At 40.7% G+C, this 19,069-nt stretch overlaps 1 protein-coding gene across 4 annotated transcripts in view; it reads right to left on the bottom strand.

Annotated features, from left to right (window-relative positions):
• Nucleotides 1-19,069, bottom strand: part of Ambra1 (autophagy and beclin 1 regulator 1) — a 153,238-nt gene that overhangs the window by 38,618 nt on the left and 95,551 nt on the right. For all 4 annotated transcript variants that reach the window (XM_010612462.1, XM_010612463.1, XM_010612464.1 and 1 more), the window contains one exon: nucleotides 819-929. In XM_010612462.1, the coding sequence (XP_010610764.1) occupies nucleotides 819-929 (111 nt within the window). The remainder of the gene's footprint in view (nucleotides 1-818; nucleotides 930-19,069) is intronic.

The following is a 19,069-nucleotide window of genomic DNA, read 5'->3' as shown; positions in this document are numbered from 1 at the left end:
GCTCAATACAAGAAACAACATTTTAATAAAACTTTAGAAAAGAATTACAATGTGCTATGTATATGTACCACCAACTCCCTTTGCTGAATGTAATTCTGTACTGCCAACATGTACTAATAAAATTTGTTTGTTGTTTTGAGACAAGGTCTCACTATGGAGTTCAGGCTTGCCTTGAACTCATTATGTAGCTCAGGCTGGCCTCAAACTCTTGGTGATTCTTTGTCTAAGCCTTCCAAGTGCAGGGATTACAGGCATGTACCACCAATAAAAATTTTAAAAATTAACGAAGTTTAGCAGTATGATTGGTCCTATCATCAGAAGTATGCAAAGAGGGGTTCAACTACCACTTCTCAAGGTTTGTGAGGGGAGGCTTGCATTAGTAAGTGAAATGAAATGCCTGCAACCTTGTGATTCCTAATGAAGGATGGGCTATGAGACCAGAATTTCTCTGGAAGGGAGCAAACAGAACTGCCAGACAGGTATATTCATAAATCACGTATCAACCATACCACTTGCTGCAGTCCACTCAGACTTGGATTCATCAATTTATCTATCAGTCAGGACAGTCTTTCCTCAAGGTTCCAAGGTGCAGCTGTCACAATCCCTCTTCTTTCCCTTGCTCTCAGTCCCATCAAACTTTTTGGCTTCAGCCAATGAAATACAGTCTACAAACTCCTCAGGGAAGATGTGAGTTTGATTAACTGAGAGTGGAAGTACTGTAGAAATGGCATGTGGCCATCAACTATTCAACCAGAGCATAGAAAATCCAGTGCTACTCAAGGTTTTAATTTCTGGTACCCGGTCCTATGTTGACTCACCATTACTGATTTCCGGAAGGTCAAACTTAGTGAAGTCCCACCACTGGAGTCGGTAGGTTGTATTGGCAATATTACTGGCCACAGCAGACTGTCCATCACCAATCACTGCCCCTAATGGGGAAGAAGACAAAGAGGACATACCGTATTACATTACCTGCATGTTCCCACGGCAGAGCACAAAACAATACCGGGGTAATTGGGAAGAATAGGAAGAACCACCGCCAAGGCCAAAGAAAGCTGAGGACTCCCATGTGGCAAGTCCTTGCCTCAGAAAGAAACCAGACATATTTCTCAAGAAATGATTCTACACGTAAACACCCCATTCAGCAGCCCTTCTCATTATTACTTAACATTTATTTTGTGTCACCACTGTGGCAGGTCCTGTATATGTACTAACAGTAGGCTCATAATCTAAAAAAACAGATAAATCTACATATACAATATGAAGAAAGAGGGGCTGGGGACGTAGCTCAGTGGCACCGCACCTGAGGTAGATTCCCAGGACCGCTAAAAAAAAAAGTAGAGAAAGAAAAATGAAAAATGGGAGGACACCATGAAACACAGAAAGCCAAAAACATTTTGGTCCCGGAACGACTTGGTAGTTAGCCATGCACTTTGGGAGATAACACCTCCTCTTCTGTGTATGAACTTCTTCCTAATAAGCCATCTCAAAGAAGGCTTCTTCCAGGGAAGAGGCAGTTAGCATGCAGCTAACTAGAGGCAGTAAAAAAATGAGGTAATATCTGTTAATCTCTTTTGGAACCCCAGCATGTAACACAGCAGAAATTTATGAGGCTAGCTTTGCAGCATCAGAATATTGTTATTAAGGCAATCTTTTATAATTCCCCCAAAGAACTTCCTTGAATTAAGATTCACTTGTAATATTTCACAGTTTAACTTTCCCTGAGATATACACTTCTCTATGACAATTTTTCCTTGGTAACCAATTAAATAAAAAATGGATTTTTTTAACAGGGTGACACTTTAATTTGCAGTTGTATTTCATTTACATGAACATGTCATTTCCTCCTCCTCCTCCTTCCGAGGTGCATTTCATACACAACCACCCTTCTGATCCAACAGAGCCAAGCCTTCCTGGGAGAATAGAACATTCTCACATGCTAGAGAAACTGAATGGTAGTCTCTGCTTCAAATCAACTTCTATGCAAAACTGAACCTGTTAGCACTTACTACCCTGGGAACGAGATAGAGTAATAAGCCTAGGTTCTTCAGCATGACCTAGTCTTCCCCTCTGCCTATCATGGAAAAACATCCCCTATCCCCTTTCTTTTTTTTGGTACCGGGGATCGAACCCAGGCCCTTGTGCTTTCAAGCCAGCGGGGAAAACCACGGAGCTAAATCCCTGGTCCTCCCCTGTCTTTTAGAGAGCTGCATTTACTGCTCTTCTGCTCCTAGTGTTTCCTTACTCTTCCCACAAATGAGCAAGAGGTTGTTCAGAGAGAAAATGTTCTCTATACAAGCCATGAGGCACAGAAGTATCCTTTTCCCTCTTATTCAGTTGTTACAGGCCACTGCATCATAAGCCACTTTCAAAATCAGTTTACTTGTTCATTTCTTGTGCTACTGGCATTATGGTTTAGATCTCTAATGTGCTCCAAGCGGCTCGTGTTCAGGGTGGGGTTTCTGGAAGGGCTGCACCGTGGGGGGCACTATAGCTGACTGGGAGCAGTGGGGCCTTGCTGGAGGTGGTCACTTGGTGAGACCCGCAGGGGCTTGTCTCCTTGCCTGGCTCCTCACATCTTGCTCTGCTTCTTGGCTGCCTCCTCTATTCTCTGCCATGCTGTTTTCTGCCTAGGAGTTGGCTGTGAGCCAAAAGAAACCTCTTCTCCTTTACCTATTTATTTAGGTACCAGGGATTGAACTCGGGTCCTTGCGCTTGTGAGGCAGGAGGCAGAACCATTAAATCCCCAGCCCTCTCCTCCTTTATTTTATTTTATTTTATTTTTTTGAGACAGGGTCTCATTATGTAATTGAGACTAACCTGGAACTCACTATGTAGCCTAGGCTGGGCTCGAACTCATGGCGATCCTCCTGAGTGCTGGGATTACAGGTGTGTGCCATTATGCCCGGCTCCTCTCCTCCTTTAAATTGGGTTATCTGATATTGTGTCTCAGTGATAAAAAAAGTGAATAAGACACTGGGTATTGAAATCAGGGCCTTTGCGCTGAGTTACATTCCCAGCTGTTTTTTATTTTTTTTAGGTACCGTACCGGGCATTGAACTCGGGTCCTTGAGCTTGCGAGGCAAGTGGCGGAACCACTGAGCTAAATCCCCGGCCCCTGTTTTTTATTTTTTGAAATGTGGTCTCACCTAATTTCCAAGGTTGGACTGGACCTTGCAATCCTCCTGGCCTCTGCGGCCCAGGGTGCTGGGATTATAGGCTCACACTACCATGCTTGATTTAACATTAGTTTATTAACAGCTTTTTCCTCCAGATTTAATTTTAAGGAAAGCTACAAACACTAGTTCATTTCCAAGAGGATGATGCCTCTAGATTATGCATTCTTACTATGGATATTACTTTTCTGGCGGTGAAAACTGGTTCAAAGAGCAAAACTTCCAAAATTACCTCACAAATACTTCTCATAATCATTTAGTCCCCTGACAAATGCTAGAATATATTGATACACATTATATCTATGATACAAAAATTTTATGGGACGAAGGAAGGCAGGAAAAAATGTCTACAACAAAGTTTATTAGAAGGAAAATAATGAAAAAACTGAAAAACTGGTTTTACATAAACTCATAGTGGTCAAATTTTTTATATCTTGCAAATTCAAATAATCCCAAACCGTCACGATCTACCTGAAGCCCTGAAAAAGAGAATATTTGGAGGTATCATCAACACTTCAAATGACTTCAAATTGCTATTAAGAGCAGGGGATAGGGTTACATACTTATAACCCCAGATGAGGCAGAAAGGATGGCAAATTCAAGTTCAGTCTGGGCAATTTAAGAGATTTAGAGAGAGCCTATATAAAAATTAAAAAGAGCTGGGTGGTGTAAAGGCCCTGGGTTCAATCACCAGCAAAACCACCAATAAAATCCCAAAGGAAAAAACAAACAACAAAAACCACTATCGAGGGGGCTATACCATACCATTCAGATGAGATAAATGCATGCCCTTCCTTTAACCTCCACAGAATATTCCCTTTCAATGAATATGTGATGTGAAAATTTTGCTGTCTTCTGGAACATGACCCCCCCAAAGGAATTTATTTATTTTATGATTCTAGAATCAAGTAAGACTTCATAAAATAGAGTAAGTCTGCAGGACTTTCTTTAAAGGGACATTTTTGTTTTTTTTCTAGGCCTCTTTAATGCAAATCATTTCTTAGTTAGAAGGTCTATCACTCCCCTGGGAAGAACAACTCAGTTTCATTCTGACCCAGGCTCCACTCCACTGAGCTTTTGAATTGCTTCCTAGGCAGGCTTGTCTAATATCTAAATGGCTGACATCTCCTTTCGAGTTTCCTGAACCTCAGTCTAATTATTTTAATCCCTTACTATTTCTTCCAACTATAGTATAAAAGCATAACCCAAAAGGAAAGAAGGTAAATGCTTTTGTTAGTGTGTAATAAACGAAATACTCGTTGCTCAGAGAGGGAAGAAAATAAATTTAAGAAACAAACTTCATATTCTGGGAGTTCATTCTCTAACAATAAAACCACTCAAGAACAACCAGATGCTCCTGAGTGCTGTGGATCTACAAGTGGGAACACAAGCAATCAAGACTCCAACCTCCAGCTTCAGGGCCACCCTGCAGAGGCTTTGCCAGAATCATCTTCTGGAGAACAGCTGTGCACTAAAGTAAATGCGTAGGGTGGCACTGTGGAGAAAATGGGGAGGTGCTCTCTGCTGATGCTGCCAGAGTGCTGAGGAGGAACAGAGCCTGGTACCAGGAACAGTGGATTTTCAGTGCTGTGTAAACAGATTAGGGAGCTAAGGATGCCAACTGATTACAGCACTGTCGCCAGATTCTCTTCTATGAGAATTACAGGCCAACTGAGCCTGTCTCTTAGAAACATCAGGAAGAAAACGTATCACCCTGTTAAAAAACAACAAACTGACCAACGGTTTGGTAAGCCTCTCGCCACTCTGCTGAAGGTGCAGAGGAAATGTGCCACGGTAAGTTAATGGACTGTGCCACAACCTATTGACAGAGGCATGCGTGGCCTTAGAAACTGACCCTGCAAGTCCACTGAGGGATTTCAAAGGAATCAAGGTCCCCCAATTATGACAAAATGGCACAAGTAAGATGCCGGATTTTGGAGCCTTCAAACTACTGATATTTCGGGGTTTGGAGGAGCCTCATGTACTGTAGGACATTTAGCATCCCTGACCTCCACCCACTAGATGCTTGTACTGTCCCTCTCTGGGCAGATGTGACAAACAAAAATGTATACAACCCATGGGATAAAAACCATCCCTGAATGGGAAACTCTATGCCAGAAAATACAGTTTGCAATTTTGCTGGGGGAGGGGGCAATGAGGATCAAACTCAGGACCTTGCACTTGGGAGGGAGACACGGTGCCCCTGAGCTAAATCCCTGTCCCTTACAGTTTGCATTTTAATCGCATGAAAGATACTCAGAGAATATCATTATTGAGATGCCTGGTAGTTAAGGCACTAAAACTGTCACAATGGTTATGGAACAAACTAATCAAAGGGCATAGAATTATACAAATATTCCTCGGCAAACTTCAGCTTTTCATTTCTGTCATGGGTTAGTTTGGCTTGAACTAGGATCTTACAGCTTATTTTGTTTTTTTCCTGGCTTCAAATAATACAGACTTCAAAGGCAAGACTTTTTTTTCACCAGACTTTGATACTTCCTGTCAGTACCTATTATAGTGAGACTTTGTATAAATTAATCACTCTGAACCTCAGTTACCTTATCTATAAAAACGTATGTAGTAGTCTTATACTTACAACTTACAGGGTTGTTAACAAATGGTCATTAAGATTACTTTAATTATATATGCCAATCTGTGTCTATTTCCTCTAGGGAATATTTCCTAAATTTCCTCTAGGTATAAGACTAATTAGCAGTTTGAACCAAGAGGAGTGGTACAGATCTATAACCAACCCCAGCACTTTGGAGGCTGAGACAGAAGGATCACAGATCCCAGTTCAACCTGGGCAACTCAAAATTTTAAAAAAATGTTCTTTGAAAAACAGCTGGAGATATAATTCTGTAAAGGTTTTGGGTCCAATTCCCAGTATGGAATGGAGAAGGAGGTCAATAGCTCATACATGGAGGTCTTTTGTAAGAAACCGGCCCAAAATATTATGCCAGGGTCAAGAGAGAGAAGCATTTACTTTTTTTTTTTTTTTCTTTGAGATAGGTTCTTACTATGTAGTTCAGGCTGGCCTTGAACTTTCAGCAATCCTCCTGGCCCAGCCTCCCGAGTGCTGAGATGACAGATGTGTGCCACCATACCTGGCCAGCATTTACTTTTAAAATTATTTATTAATTGACTTATTTATTTTGTGGGCTTGGGAATTGAACCAGTACCTTGTGCAGGCTGAGCTGCAAATTTCTAAGTTGGCTTTTCATATTAAAACTCTCAGTCTGCCTATTAGCCCACAATGGTTGCCTGAAGAGCCAGGAGTTGGTGTGTAGGAACTAAACAACTCTCCACAACACTAGTCACAGCAGAGGTCTCAATTATCTATGATGGTGGCAAGACAATACTGCAGCTAAGGGCAATATGACTTATACACAAAACTTTTATAGAAGTAAAAATTAATCTATAGGAAAAAACAAATTTCCCATTAATCAATGATCTGTTCCTGATAGAATATTTTGTTTCCTTGTTGCTAGGACCTTGCTAACTTCTGCTGCATCTGCCTCAGCCTTTGCCTGATTTACAACTGAGGCCAGCCGGAAGCACTATGACTAAATACTAACACATGCTCTGGGAGGTGGTAACCCGGGTAGAGGCCTTTGGTGCACCTGTGTACTTTTCAGCTGGTATTAAGCCAGATCCGCATGATGAGAATAGAGAAATAAATGTTCATGCCTTCTCAGTACCTCTTGCACTGAGCTTATTGGAATTTATTCTGGGGGTGCTCAAGATCCGATCACAAAGACCACATGTTGTGTTAAAGCCCCAGTGCCAGTAGCAACAGAGTGCCTGCTCCATGGAGAAAAAAAAGAAACATGGGCTGGACCCAGGTCAAAAGAGCTCCAGCCTGGGGTTCAATGACCAAAATTTTTACAAAGCTGCAACCTTATTTTGCCAGGCATAAGGAGGTTACAAGAAAAAATAAATTACATACTTTAATTGATAGATGTCTTTTTGGTTTCCAGTCTGAGTTGATGTTTAATTGGTGTGCTTAAAACACTTTCTTATACAAGTTCTTAAGTTGCAGGACTGGGGATTTAGCTCAGTGGCACCACACATGCCTTGCAAGTGCAAGGACTGAGTTTGATCCCTCGTACAAAAAAAAGAAAAAAAAAAAAAGTAATGATAGGGTTAACCTGCTCTTTTCTTTATGTGTTATCAGGTTGCTTAGAGATATACTGGCAGCCAGTTAAATTTAAAATGTAACAATTTAAGCAGAGACAGCCAACTTTGTTATAGATTTAGAATAAGCAAGATAAAAGTAAAGGCCATTAGCCTAAGGACCACCTTAAAAACTGTTTTTGCATTTACAGAAGTAAAAGGCTTTCATTCCTTTGGATACTAATTATAAGAGAGCTCTTAACTAACCTACAAAAAATTTTGACTAGTCTTATTTATAGTTACAAACCTAAAATTTATAAAAGGGTCATTATTATAATTCAACTTGGCCAAATACATCTGAGTGCACTCTAGCTTTATAAATAAACTGTCTTATATGTGTTTGCCCATTTGTCTGTCCAATCTAAAAGCTTTTCCATTTGAGCTCAACATTCCCCCCCTTTTAGATTTATTTATTTATTTTTGGTACTGGGGATCAAACTCATCACTCTGTGCTTACAAGACAGGGTGCAGTGCCACTGAGCTAAATCCCCAGCCCCCGTTTATATTTTTAAAGGATTTGCTTATGACTTAAATTGGTTTATAAATAAATGTCATTAAAGATATGCTTTGCCCCCTCTGGTTACCAGCTAATCAAAATGATGTCAAGACTGGTTTTATAAATGTAATACATATTGCTGTATGTACATGATAAATTAAAAATCTTTCACCGGTCAAAAATGTGTTGTTACAATTTGATTTTTACAGGTCATTTAAACATTTGTTAAAGTACTTAAGTGGAGACCCTTAGGCTTGGGAAGACTGCTAAAAGGGACTCCTCTTGGTAAATAAAGGAGAAGCTACCTGGAAATATTTTCCAAAAGTTTCCATAGCCTTATGAATATACATTGAATATTCATTGTTTAGCAATATACATTGCTAAACAGTATTGTCATATGTTTACACTGGTCATCTTCAAAAGGTTAAATTGTCTGTGGCAAAACCAAGATTTCATTTAAAAGATGCTTTTAGTATAAAACTAAAGGACAAAGAGTTTCATATAATTGTGATATTCATTTTTGCTAATTTCATTCATGCCTTTTGGGTATATATTTCTTCTAAGATATTGTTTATGATAATAATCTGTTTGATTCAGGTATCTGCCTTTCTCCTGCACTCCAGCAACTTCTGATAAGGGTGTATGTCAAGCCAGCATGAAATCACCAGTTAAATAATAGGTATTTTTTCATGATGTGGATGTTATATGTCACTACAATTAGAGATGCTCAGGCACCAAACAGCCCAAACAATGTCATACACTACAATTAGAGGCTAGATATTATAGACTTGTAAGGTACATTTTTCTTAGATGGCATCCTATTAAAAGATAATTTAAGGGCCGGGGATTTAGCTCAGCGGTTCAGTGGCCTGCCTTGCAAGCGCAAGGACCAGAGTTCAATTCCCGGTACCAAAACAAAACAAAACAAAAGATAATTTAAATAAGAATTTTTTGTGTCATTTAATATCTTGTGATCAGATGGAGGTGTCTGACTAAAAGGCTATTTTATACTAAGACATTTAAGTATGTTACAAAGATGTCATTATAATTGTCATACTAAAATACTATATGTGGCTGTTGATCTCAAGTTTTCTCTGTAAAACTGTGTAACTGTCTTCTCAGTGTTACACAGAACTTTCTCTAAAAGAGACAACATATTAAAAGAATGAAGATGACTTATGTATAGGTAATAACTCTCTATGGTGCATGTAAATGTTATGTTCTATAAACATTTACCAATAAAAATTAATAAAGAATTTAAAGATCAAAAGTAAAAGTAGTAAATTTAGATAACAACAGAAACTACCACCCATATTTACAATGGCAAAAATTTTTTTAAAAATAAAGTTTATTTTCTCCCATTTCCCCAAGTACCCTCCACTCCCTATGTATAAAAGCTTTGTTTCCATTTTTCCTTCTATTTGCATTTTTTTCTTCTCCTTTCCTTCCTTTCTCCCCATCCTTCCTTGTTCCCCAGTGAAGGTGTTTGGCTCCTTTATCAAAGATAAAGGTTGAGCATGTCTGGAGTTGTTTCTGCATCCTCTAGTCTGTTCCACTGATCCTCCGGTCTGTTCTTTTGCCAGTACCATGCTGTTTTTGTTGTTGTTATTGTTATTTTTAAATCACCATAGCTTTGTAATATAATTTAAAGTCAGGGGTTGTGATACCCCCTGCCTTGCCTTTGTTGCCCAGAATTGCCTTTGCTATTCTAGGTCTCTTCTGGTTTCAAATGAATTTTAACATTGCTTTTTCTAATTCTGTTGGGATTTTCATTGGGATTGCATTGAATCTGTATAACAATTTTGTAAGTATGGACATTTTCACTATATTGGTTCTTCTTACCCAAGAGCAAGGGATATCTTTTCATTTTCTAATATTCTCTTCAATCTCCTTTTCCAGAGTACTGTAGTTTTTATTGCAGAGGTCTTTTACTTACTTCATTAGATTGATTCCTAGGTATTTCATTTTTGGGGATGCTATTGGGACAGGGATTGTTTCTCTGATTTCTCTGTGAGTCAGTTATTTGTGTAAAGGAAGGCTACTGATTTTTGAGAGAATGGCTAAAATTGAAACATTGATAACACCAAATGTTGACAAAATGTTGAGTTTTTTTGTTTTTGTTTTTTGGTACTGGGGATCGAACTCAGGTCCTTGAGCTTGCAAGGCAGGCAGCAGAACCAATGAGCTAAATGCCCAGCCCCAACAAAATGTTGAGTTTAATTGCTGGTGAGAATGCAAAATGGTACATTTACTTTGAAAGACAGTTTGGCGGTTTCTTGCAAAACTGAATATACACTTAACATATGATCCAGCAATCATATTCCTTGAAACTAATACAAATAAACTGAGAACTTATTTCCACACAAAAACCTACATATAGGTTTTTTTTGTTTGTTTGTTTGTTTAACACCTTTACTCATAATTGCCAAATTTGGGCCAGGCATGATGGTGCACATCTGTAATCCCAGCACTCAGGAAGCTGAGTCTAGAGGAGTCCTTTGAGTTCAAGGCCAGCATGGGCTACATCATGAGTTCAACGCCAGGCTGGCTGAACTACACAGCAAGACCCTGTCTCAAAAAAATAAAAAATGCCAAATTTGGAAGCAAACTAGATACCCTTCAATAGGGTACCTTATAGGAACTGATAAAATATGATTCATCTAAACAATAGGATATTATTCAGTGCTTTAAAAAGTACAGCCAGTCTGGGCAGGGTGGTACACACCTGTAATCCTACCACTCTGAAGGCTGAGGCAGGAGGATCACCATGAGTTTAAGGCCAGCCTCAGCTACATAGAGAGCTCAAGGTTAGGCTAGATTACATAATGAGACCCTGTCTCAAAAAACCAAACCAAACCAAAACAAACAAACAAACAAACAAACAAAAAAAAATCACCCAAGTACAGCTAGATATGGCGGCATTTGCCTCTAATCTCAGCATTTGGGAAGACTGAGGCAGGAGGGTCCCAGATTTGAGTGCAGCCTGATAACTTAGTAAGACTCTATCTTAAAGAAGAAGTAACCAACAGCTGCCAAGTCCGCCTGCCTGCATGCAGCCCTCTGCCTATGCTTGTCTTAGACATCACTCTTCTGTTGCATAGAAAGAGAATTAGAAACCTTTTGCCAAAAACAGCTTCTTAGCTTCTCTCCAAGATCCCCTCCAAGAGCAGGGAAATGAAGAGTATGATTCAACACTTCAGTAAAAATACTGAACAATGGGAATCATTAGCAAATCTATCAGAAGCTAATTAAGGGAGGGTTAAAAAAGGTCAATTTCCAAAGAAGGAAAGAATTAAATTGTATTTCAGTCCTATAAAATCTGTTTCATTTGAGACTGTTTATCGTGGAATGGCCCAACTGTGACACTACTGAGAAGACAGAGTAAGAATAAGGCTGGGGTACAAGCACTCACTGGCCTGGGGACACGACTGACTAATTAATACCAAATTAAAAAAAAAAAACACTTGCCCTAACTGGTAAAAATATCCCAAATTTAAGAATACAACTCAAAAGTTGTTAGATGAGCTGGGCATGGTGGCCCATGCCTGTAATCCCAGCATTTGGGAGGCTGAGGCAGGAGGATTACCATGAGTTCAAGACCAGCCTAGGCTACATAGTGAGTTCAAGGCCAGCCTGAACTAGGGAGACCCTGCCTCAAAAAACAAGCAAAACAAAACAAAACAAAACAGCTGTTAACTGGGTATGGTGGCATATGCCGGTAATCCCAGGACTCTGGAAGGCTGAGTCAGGAAGATCCCATATTCAAGCCCAGCCTGGGAAACTTAACATGCCTCTCTCAAATATTAAAAAGTAGCTAGGCATGGTGAATACCTGAAATTCTGGCACTTGGGAGGCTGAGGCAGGAGGATCACTGCGAGTTTGAGGCCACCCTGGCCTAGATAGTAAGTTCAAGGCTACATAGTGAGACCTTGTCTCAAAAAAAACAAAACAAAAAAATTAAACTAAAAAGGTACAGAGATGTAGCTCAGTGCAAAGGCCCCTGAGTTCAATCACCAGTGTTAGTATATTCACATTTGTGTAACCATCTCCAAATCAATTTGATAACAACTATCACAGGTAATCTCAAGACATCTTCCCTAAATACTGGACAGTCTGTTTGTCTTTTTGGTCTGCCTTGCTCTCTAGCCCTAGGCAGTCATTAATCCACTTTTTCTTATTGGGAATTTTCATATAATAAAATCATACAATAGGCAGTCTCTAGTGTCTAACTTCTTTTCTTATCACAATGTTTTCAAGGTGCAACTATACTACAGCATGTACTTCATTACCTTATACAGCTAATATTCCATTGTATGTTTCTAACTGAACCACAGTCTTTTTGGAGAATTAGATAACTACTTTATTTTATTTTACTTTATCTTACACAAAAAACACTGCAAGGAAACCTAGCAATCATAAAAGTGTTGAGGGAAACAATTATTTCCTTCAAAAAGAAAAAGTACAGTTTAAAAACCATTCTGATTATAGTACTTTTTATTTTCTTTTTTTTTTTTTTTTTTTTTTTTTTTTTTTTTTTTTTTTTTGGTACCGGGGATTGAACCCAGGTCCTTGTGCTTGCAAGGGAGGCCACTGAACTGCTGAGCTAAATCCCCGGCCCTATAGTACCTATTGTTGAAACTGAGTCTTTGCTTCTTCCTGAGGCCAAAAGAAAGACTATTGGGGGCATCATTTTTACACACACACACACACACACACACAAGGCATCCTGTGGTATAATTCTGGGATAGGAAAAGTTTTATTTGATCTGTCTACCGAATTCAGAATGCTAACAAGTGCTCTCTCTACTGGTCATTTAATCCAACATTGAGATCAATCATTATACCATGTAAATCTAAAATACATTCCATTTGAATTAGAGGATGAATGTTTGTAAATATGGATTTCAGTGGTTCATGTGTTTTTTGCAGAAATTAGGCCTCTAAATCAACATAATTTTACTGCCCAATTAATTACTAAGAGTCCCAAAGCTCTTGCTCTGAAGAACAAGGGTAATATTGGTTCAGACACAAATCATGAACTATTAAGTGCAGAAGCAAGAAAAGGATTACTGAGGCCAAAGACAGTGGATGAAGCAAACAGCCTGAGTTTTCAACATGGAAATGAGGCCTCGAACATGGATAGTGTGCAAAGAATGGGAAAAACAAAACAAAACAAAAAAACCCCAACCCAGCTACAAAATACTTCTATATTATAGCTTCATAAACATTTTTCTCAAAACAATTCAAACCAGGATTGTGTGGCCACAGCAGAATAAGGTTTACAACAGGCCAGGAGTATAAAGGGAAATTAATCTGATATTCACTAGGGCCATAATAATAGATACAGCCTTCCTATTTGGAGAAAGTATAAGTAGTATAAAGAATCTACTTTAATTGCAGTAAAAACCACAGAACATAAAATTGGCCATCTTCATTGTATTTAACATATTCAACAGAGGTAAGCATATTTACACTGTTGTGAAAAAGGTCTCCAGAACTTCTTGCAAATCTGAAACTCTATCCCCATTAAACTCTGTTTTCCATCTCCCCTCTACTATTATAACTACCACTCTACTGTTTCTATGAATTTGACAATTCACATATGTAGAATCCTATAGGATTGGTACCGGTCATTTTTTGGGGGGTGGGGGGTAATTGGTTTTTTGAGACAGTGTCTTACTCTGTACCCCAGGATGGCCTCAGCTTGTAGCGATCCTCCTTGCCTCAGCCTCCCAAGTGCTGGGATTACAGGTGTGCACCACCATACCCAGGTTGGTATTGATTTTTAACATGTACCCTGCAAGAGGAGACGCCTAACTAGGTAACAGAAAGTAATTGACAGACATGGCATGAAATCAGAGCCATGTGAAAATCTGCAAAAACCAAAACAAAACCAAAGTAAATGCAAAAAAGTAGAAAATATAAACAATACAAAAATAAAATCTACTGGAAAGTAGTTATATCTGACCTGAGAATGAACCTTTAGGCCTACTATGGCCATTCTCCTTTAAAAGCCAGACAACACGGGGCCAGGGATTTAGCTCAGTGGTTCTGCTGCCTGCCTTGTAAGCAAGGACCTGAGTTCAATCCCCGGTACCAAAACAAAAAACAAACAAAAGCACTAATCTTTGCCGGGTATGGTGGCACACGCCTGTAATTCTAGCACTCGGGAGGCTGAGGCAGGAGGATCACTGTGAGTTCGAGACCAGCTTGGGTTACGCAGTGAGTTCCAGGTCAGTTTTTTTATAGATTGATATTTCACACACTTTCTTTTTCTTATTTATTTATTTATTTATTGGTTTTTTGACACAGGGTCTTACTATGTAGTTGAGACTGACCTGGAACTCACTGTGTAGCCCAAGCTGGTCTCGAACTCACAGCGATCCTCCTGACTCAGCCTCCTGAGTGCTAAGATTACAGGGATGTAGCGCCACGCTGGGCAAAGGTAACCTGTTTTTTTCTAAAGCCAGGTACAGAAGCCAAACAGAGGGCAGGCCCAGTGCCATGAGAACCAGTGAACTTCACACTGCCTGAGAGGACTGGGCTACCATCAGCCTACCTTGTTTCCTACAGGAGTGATCTCCAGTGACTCAGCATCATGGTTTTGTTTTGGGTGGTTATTTTTTTGAGACAGGCTCTTGTACATGTACAGTAAGTTCAGGCTGGCACTGAAATGCAGTGATCCTGCTGTCTCAGGGTTACAGGTTACAGGTGTGCACCCCCACACCTGGCTAACACTGCTGTTAGAATGCACCAGTGTCACCTGCAGTTCAGCAGGGAGTTACCACCCCAAACAAAGGGAGTGAGCTCTCTTTCCTTGTTCCTCACTCCATCCTTCCATCACATTAGAACCCAGGACTAGGGGCTGGGAATTTAGCTCAGTGGTTCTGCCACCTGCCTCACCAAGTGCAAGGGCCTGAGTTCGATTCCAGGAACCAACCAACCAAACAAACAAACCCCCAGGACTAGACAGATTTGGTGCTTGCCTGTAATCCTACCACTCTGGGAGGATAAGGCCAGAGAACTGCAAGTTAAGAGCCCTACCTGAGCTACTTAGTAGAGACCCTGTCTCAAAATACAAAATAACACCAATAAAATAGCAGGGTGCCTAAAGTCAAGCAGAGTCTCCTGTGTGGGCAGATGAAAAGGCTAGGGCCCATTTTCATTACCACTCCGCAGACCTCCCTTCTTCAATACATACGTCTTAATGAATCAATCACCTACACGTACACTAATGATGTCATTGGGACAATTATGAAAGCAGAACATCCATTTTCAAAGAAATGAGTATCATTACCTTTCTTCCACCCACAAACATTACTTAAGACAAAAACAAATAAACTCACAAGAACACATGCTACTGAAAGATTATTAGGAACAGCATTCCAAAAACCGACAACATTTAGGGAAAACAGAGTGGGGGGGAAGAATGCCAAAACACAAACACCTAGCATTCACCTAGCACCCTCTCCCACTAGGCAGGGATTTCCTCAAAGCCTCCACCTCTGACAGAAGATCCGAAAGGTGGAGAAAACCAAGAATGACTCTCTGTACACCTCCTCTGTAATCAGGCACTTCCTGTATTTGGCTCCCTGGCAGGGTACTGGCTCAGGCCAGTCCCTAGATAAAGCCAGGAAAACTGCTACCCTCTTACTGTGCCTCAACAGCTAGGGATGAGCAGGCAAGGGAAGGCAGGGAGAGGGGCTAAGAGAAAAAGGTGAGAGAAAGATAGAGAGCAAATGACTGACTCAAACACTGAACACCTCTCACCAATCACTTGTCTTAAATTGCTGAGACTTCTGCAGCTTTTATTGTTTGGTGGAAGCACAAGAGATGGAATTGGACCAGAGGGTCTTGGGCTTCTCAGCAGCAGGAGGAAAACGACCTTTATTGCTGCAAAGAGGATGCAGATTTCAAAAGCCTAAAATCTGCAATGAAGGAAAATGGAAATGTGCTGAACGTGGGTTTGACTGGCAGCTTTCCTCATCTGTCGATCACAGGGTAATAAACACTGGGAGATGGCAGAAATGAAGATAAATGCTTTCAGCAGCACCATTCCCCACCCTCCCCTCCTCTTCCGCCCCCACTCAGCACATGACAGGAGTTAAAGCAAGAAAATAAATCAGCTTCTTAACCAACTCCTTTGTTAAAACTTTCCTTACAGGCCACCTACACGTGAATTATGGCTCTACGAGCCTACATTCTCATTAGGAGGCCCAGCTTCTAAAGGGTGAAAAGCTGCTGTCAACTGCACCTGTACATTCCAGGGTACAGCATTACACAGCGAAGTCAGCTGGGGCCAACAAGAAAGAAAGAGGCCACGCCTGACCCCAGAGAGGAAAGGCACAGAAGCTTCCACAGAAGCACAAGCTGGTCAAACACTAATTCAAAGCCTCTCTCTGTGTGGCCCTGGGGACAATATGGTATCATTTCACTACTATCACTGCCAAATTACCATTTACCTAGGGACAGAAAGACTAAACTCTAAGAGTTAACAAAGAAGTCACTAGAGCTTGGAGGTGAAAGGAGATGTTACATCAGAAAGTAGACTCCAGAATACAACACTCAGTCCTGCCTGCCAACTTCTTTCTTTTTTCTCATAATACTGGGGATTGAACGTAGGGCTTTAGCACTAAGCTACATCCCCCTTACCATTGAGCCATATCCCCCACCCCTTTGACTTTTTGAGACAAGGTCTCCATGAATTGTCCAGGCTGGGCTGGAACTTGCGATCCTCCTACCAAACCTATGCCTCCAGGAGTGCTGGGATTACAGTGTGGGACACAGCACCCAGCCCTGTACAAATGCACATTCACACCAGAATGTAGGGTATCCAACAGGGTAACTATCTTAAAGGTGCTCTCCTTCTACATCCAAAGCACTTGTTTCTTTTGGAGTAACTGACACTGGGATAAAGCACCTGGCCAATTGGTTTCCATAAAGGATCTGGATTTTTCAGTAAAGTCAAAGGTTGCAACTCCTAATGCAGGTGGCAGCAGCTGCTTAGAAGATGGCGGGAGCAGGGTGTGGCTGGAGCAAACCTTTACCCCAGTGTTCTAAGAGGCTGAGGCAGGACCAGAAGTTCACATCCAGCCTGGGCTACTTAGTGACTTAGCAAAAACCTGTCTCAAAATAAAAACGGGCAGGGAGGGCTAGGGATACAGCTCAGTGCAAAAGACCTAGGTTCAATCTTAGTACTGTCAAAAAAAAAAAAAAAAAAAGGCTGGGAATTCTGTAAAAACTGCACCCTGCTTCTGCTAAAAGTAGTCTTGACAAGCATTTTAGTAACTAGATACTTAAAAAGACATTCTGTTCTACTGGGCCAGCCACGCTGTTTTACTTTAGATCCCAAGTTAAATAAAAAGATTCCAGACCTTTGTACTGAAGTTCAGGAATCCACTAGAAAACCAGGAGCAAAAATAAGTGGGAGAGGGCATGGTGCTTCACCACAGAGTACGCAGACATGTGACCAGGGGCGATCAAGGCTCAGAACCAGGTGGAACTCGGGGACAATGGCACTTGCCATATAAAGACATAACTTTAAATAGTTCATTATCATCCAGGCGAGGCAGTGCACACCTGGAATCCCAGCACTCAGGAGGTACAGGCAGGAGGATTATTGTGAGTTTGAGACCAACCTGGGCTACAGAGCGAGTTCCAGGGCAGTCTCAACTACATAGTGAGACCCTGTCTTAAAAAACCAAATCGTTCATAATCAAAATCCATCATTCAGACATTAACACCAGACACAAAGTTGAAAAGCAATATTAACAAGCCATTTTGAGACAGTGTTAAAAGTTTGCACCTGGAAGGGAGACACCAGAACAGATTAGTCCTCCTGGGCTCAAACCCAAATAAAACTTCATCTCCTCCCAGAAGCTTTCTTCAATTAAACAGAAATCTCTGCCCTTACAATATTGGCTAATTTCCTACCACAAAAGAGTCTGTCACATGTCAGGTTACATGACTACCAACACAGAAAGTTGGTGCTCAGTTCGAGTACTTCTGTTTCTGTGTGCATTCAGCCATCAATTTCCAGTCAGCACTGCAGTCTTTCTTTCTTTATATGGTGAGCTATAAAAGAGAAAGGTCAGCTTTTCCTTTTAATGTTAAATACTGTACAGTTGGGCATAGTAGTGCATGTCAACAGTTCCAGCCGTTCACGAGGCTGAGGCAGCAGAATCAAGCCCAAGAGCTTTCAAGAGCAGCCTAGGTAACAAAGTGATACTCCATCTGTAAAACAACACACAAGCCAAGGGTGATGGCTGAGGCAGGAGGTTCACCTCAAGTTCAAGGGAAGACTGGACTACACACAGAGAGCCTGCCTCAAAAAATGAAAATAAAATTTAAAAAGTAAGCCATGAGGCTTAGAATGTTGTCATTCATACAGGCTGAATTATAAATGACTCAGTCATATGTTAAGGCAGTAAACATGAGTGAAATGTGCCAATGGCCCTTTAAACTACTCCTCCTGCCATTGAGACGGTATGTCCTAGACCACTTCTACTACCTATATCAGTCTCTTCTATGGCCAGTAACAGTACTACAGACTAGGTAAGATATAAAGAGAAGAGATGTATTTTGCCTCACAGTTCAGAAGGTCTCAGGTCAAAGGACCACCTTTGGTGATGGCCTTCTTTCTGGCAGAGTTCTGAAGTGGCACAAGGCATTACATGGCAAGGACAGTCTCCTCTGGTGTCTTTCTTCTGGAGGTTCCATCGTGGTGTCTCCATGTTAATGACACTCTCTAATTCTAGTCACCTCTCAAAGGCCCCATCTTTAAACATCACAGTCAGATTGTTTCATCCTCTTGATACTTTACAAAAGGGATTAAATTTCAACACATGAAGTCTTGAGGGACACTTAAACCACATCCAAACAATACCATCACCGAGTCTATTATAGGGACAGGCTGAAGTATATAAACAATACATCATATGTTTAGAAAGTTTAGGGATGGAATTAAGCAGCTGTATTCTGTACAAACAGGTTGGCTTTATTTTTATTATTATTTTTGGTACTGGGGATCGAACTTGGGTCCTTGAGCTTGTGAGGCAGGTGGCAGAACCATTGAGCTAATTATCTGGCCCAAGAGCTTGGCTTTAAATACACCCAAGCAACCATTAGAAGCAAACACTTGCCAGGTGTGTAGTCCATACCTATAAATGCTAGTAGCTACTTGGGAGGCTGAAACAGCAAGATTCCAAGTGAAGTCAGAG

The sequence above is a fragment of the Fukomys damarensis genome, unplaced genomic scaffold (assembly GCF_012274545.1).
Source record: "Fukomys damarensis isolate Sample0158 unplaced genomic scaffold, DMR_v1.0_HiC HiC_scaffold_27, whole genome shotgun sequence".
In the NCBI taxonomy this organism is placed as follows: domain Eukaryota; kingdom Metazoa; phylum Chordata; class Mammalia; order Rodentia; family Bathyergidae; genus Fukomys; species Fukomys damarensis.
The sequence above is the reverse complement of the archived record's forward strand: the minus strand, read 5'-3'. Positions and strand labels throughout refer to the sequence as shown.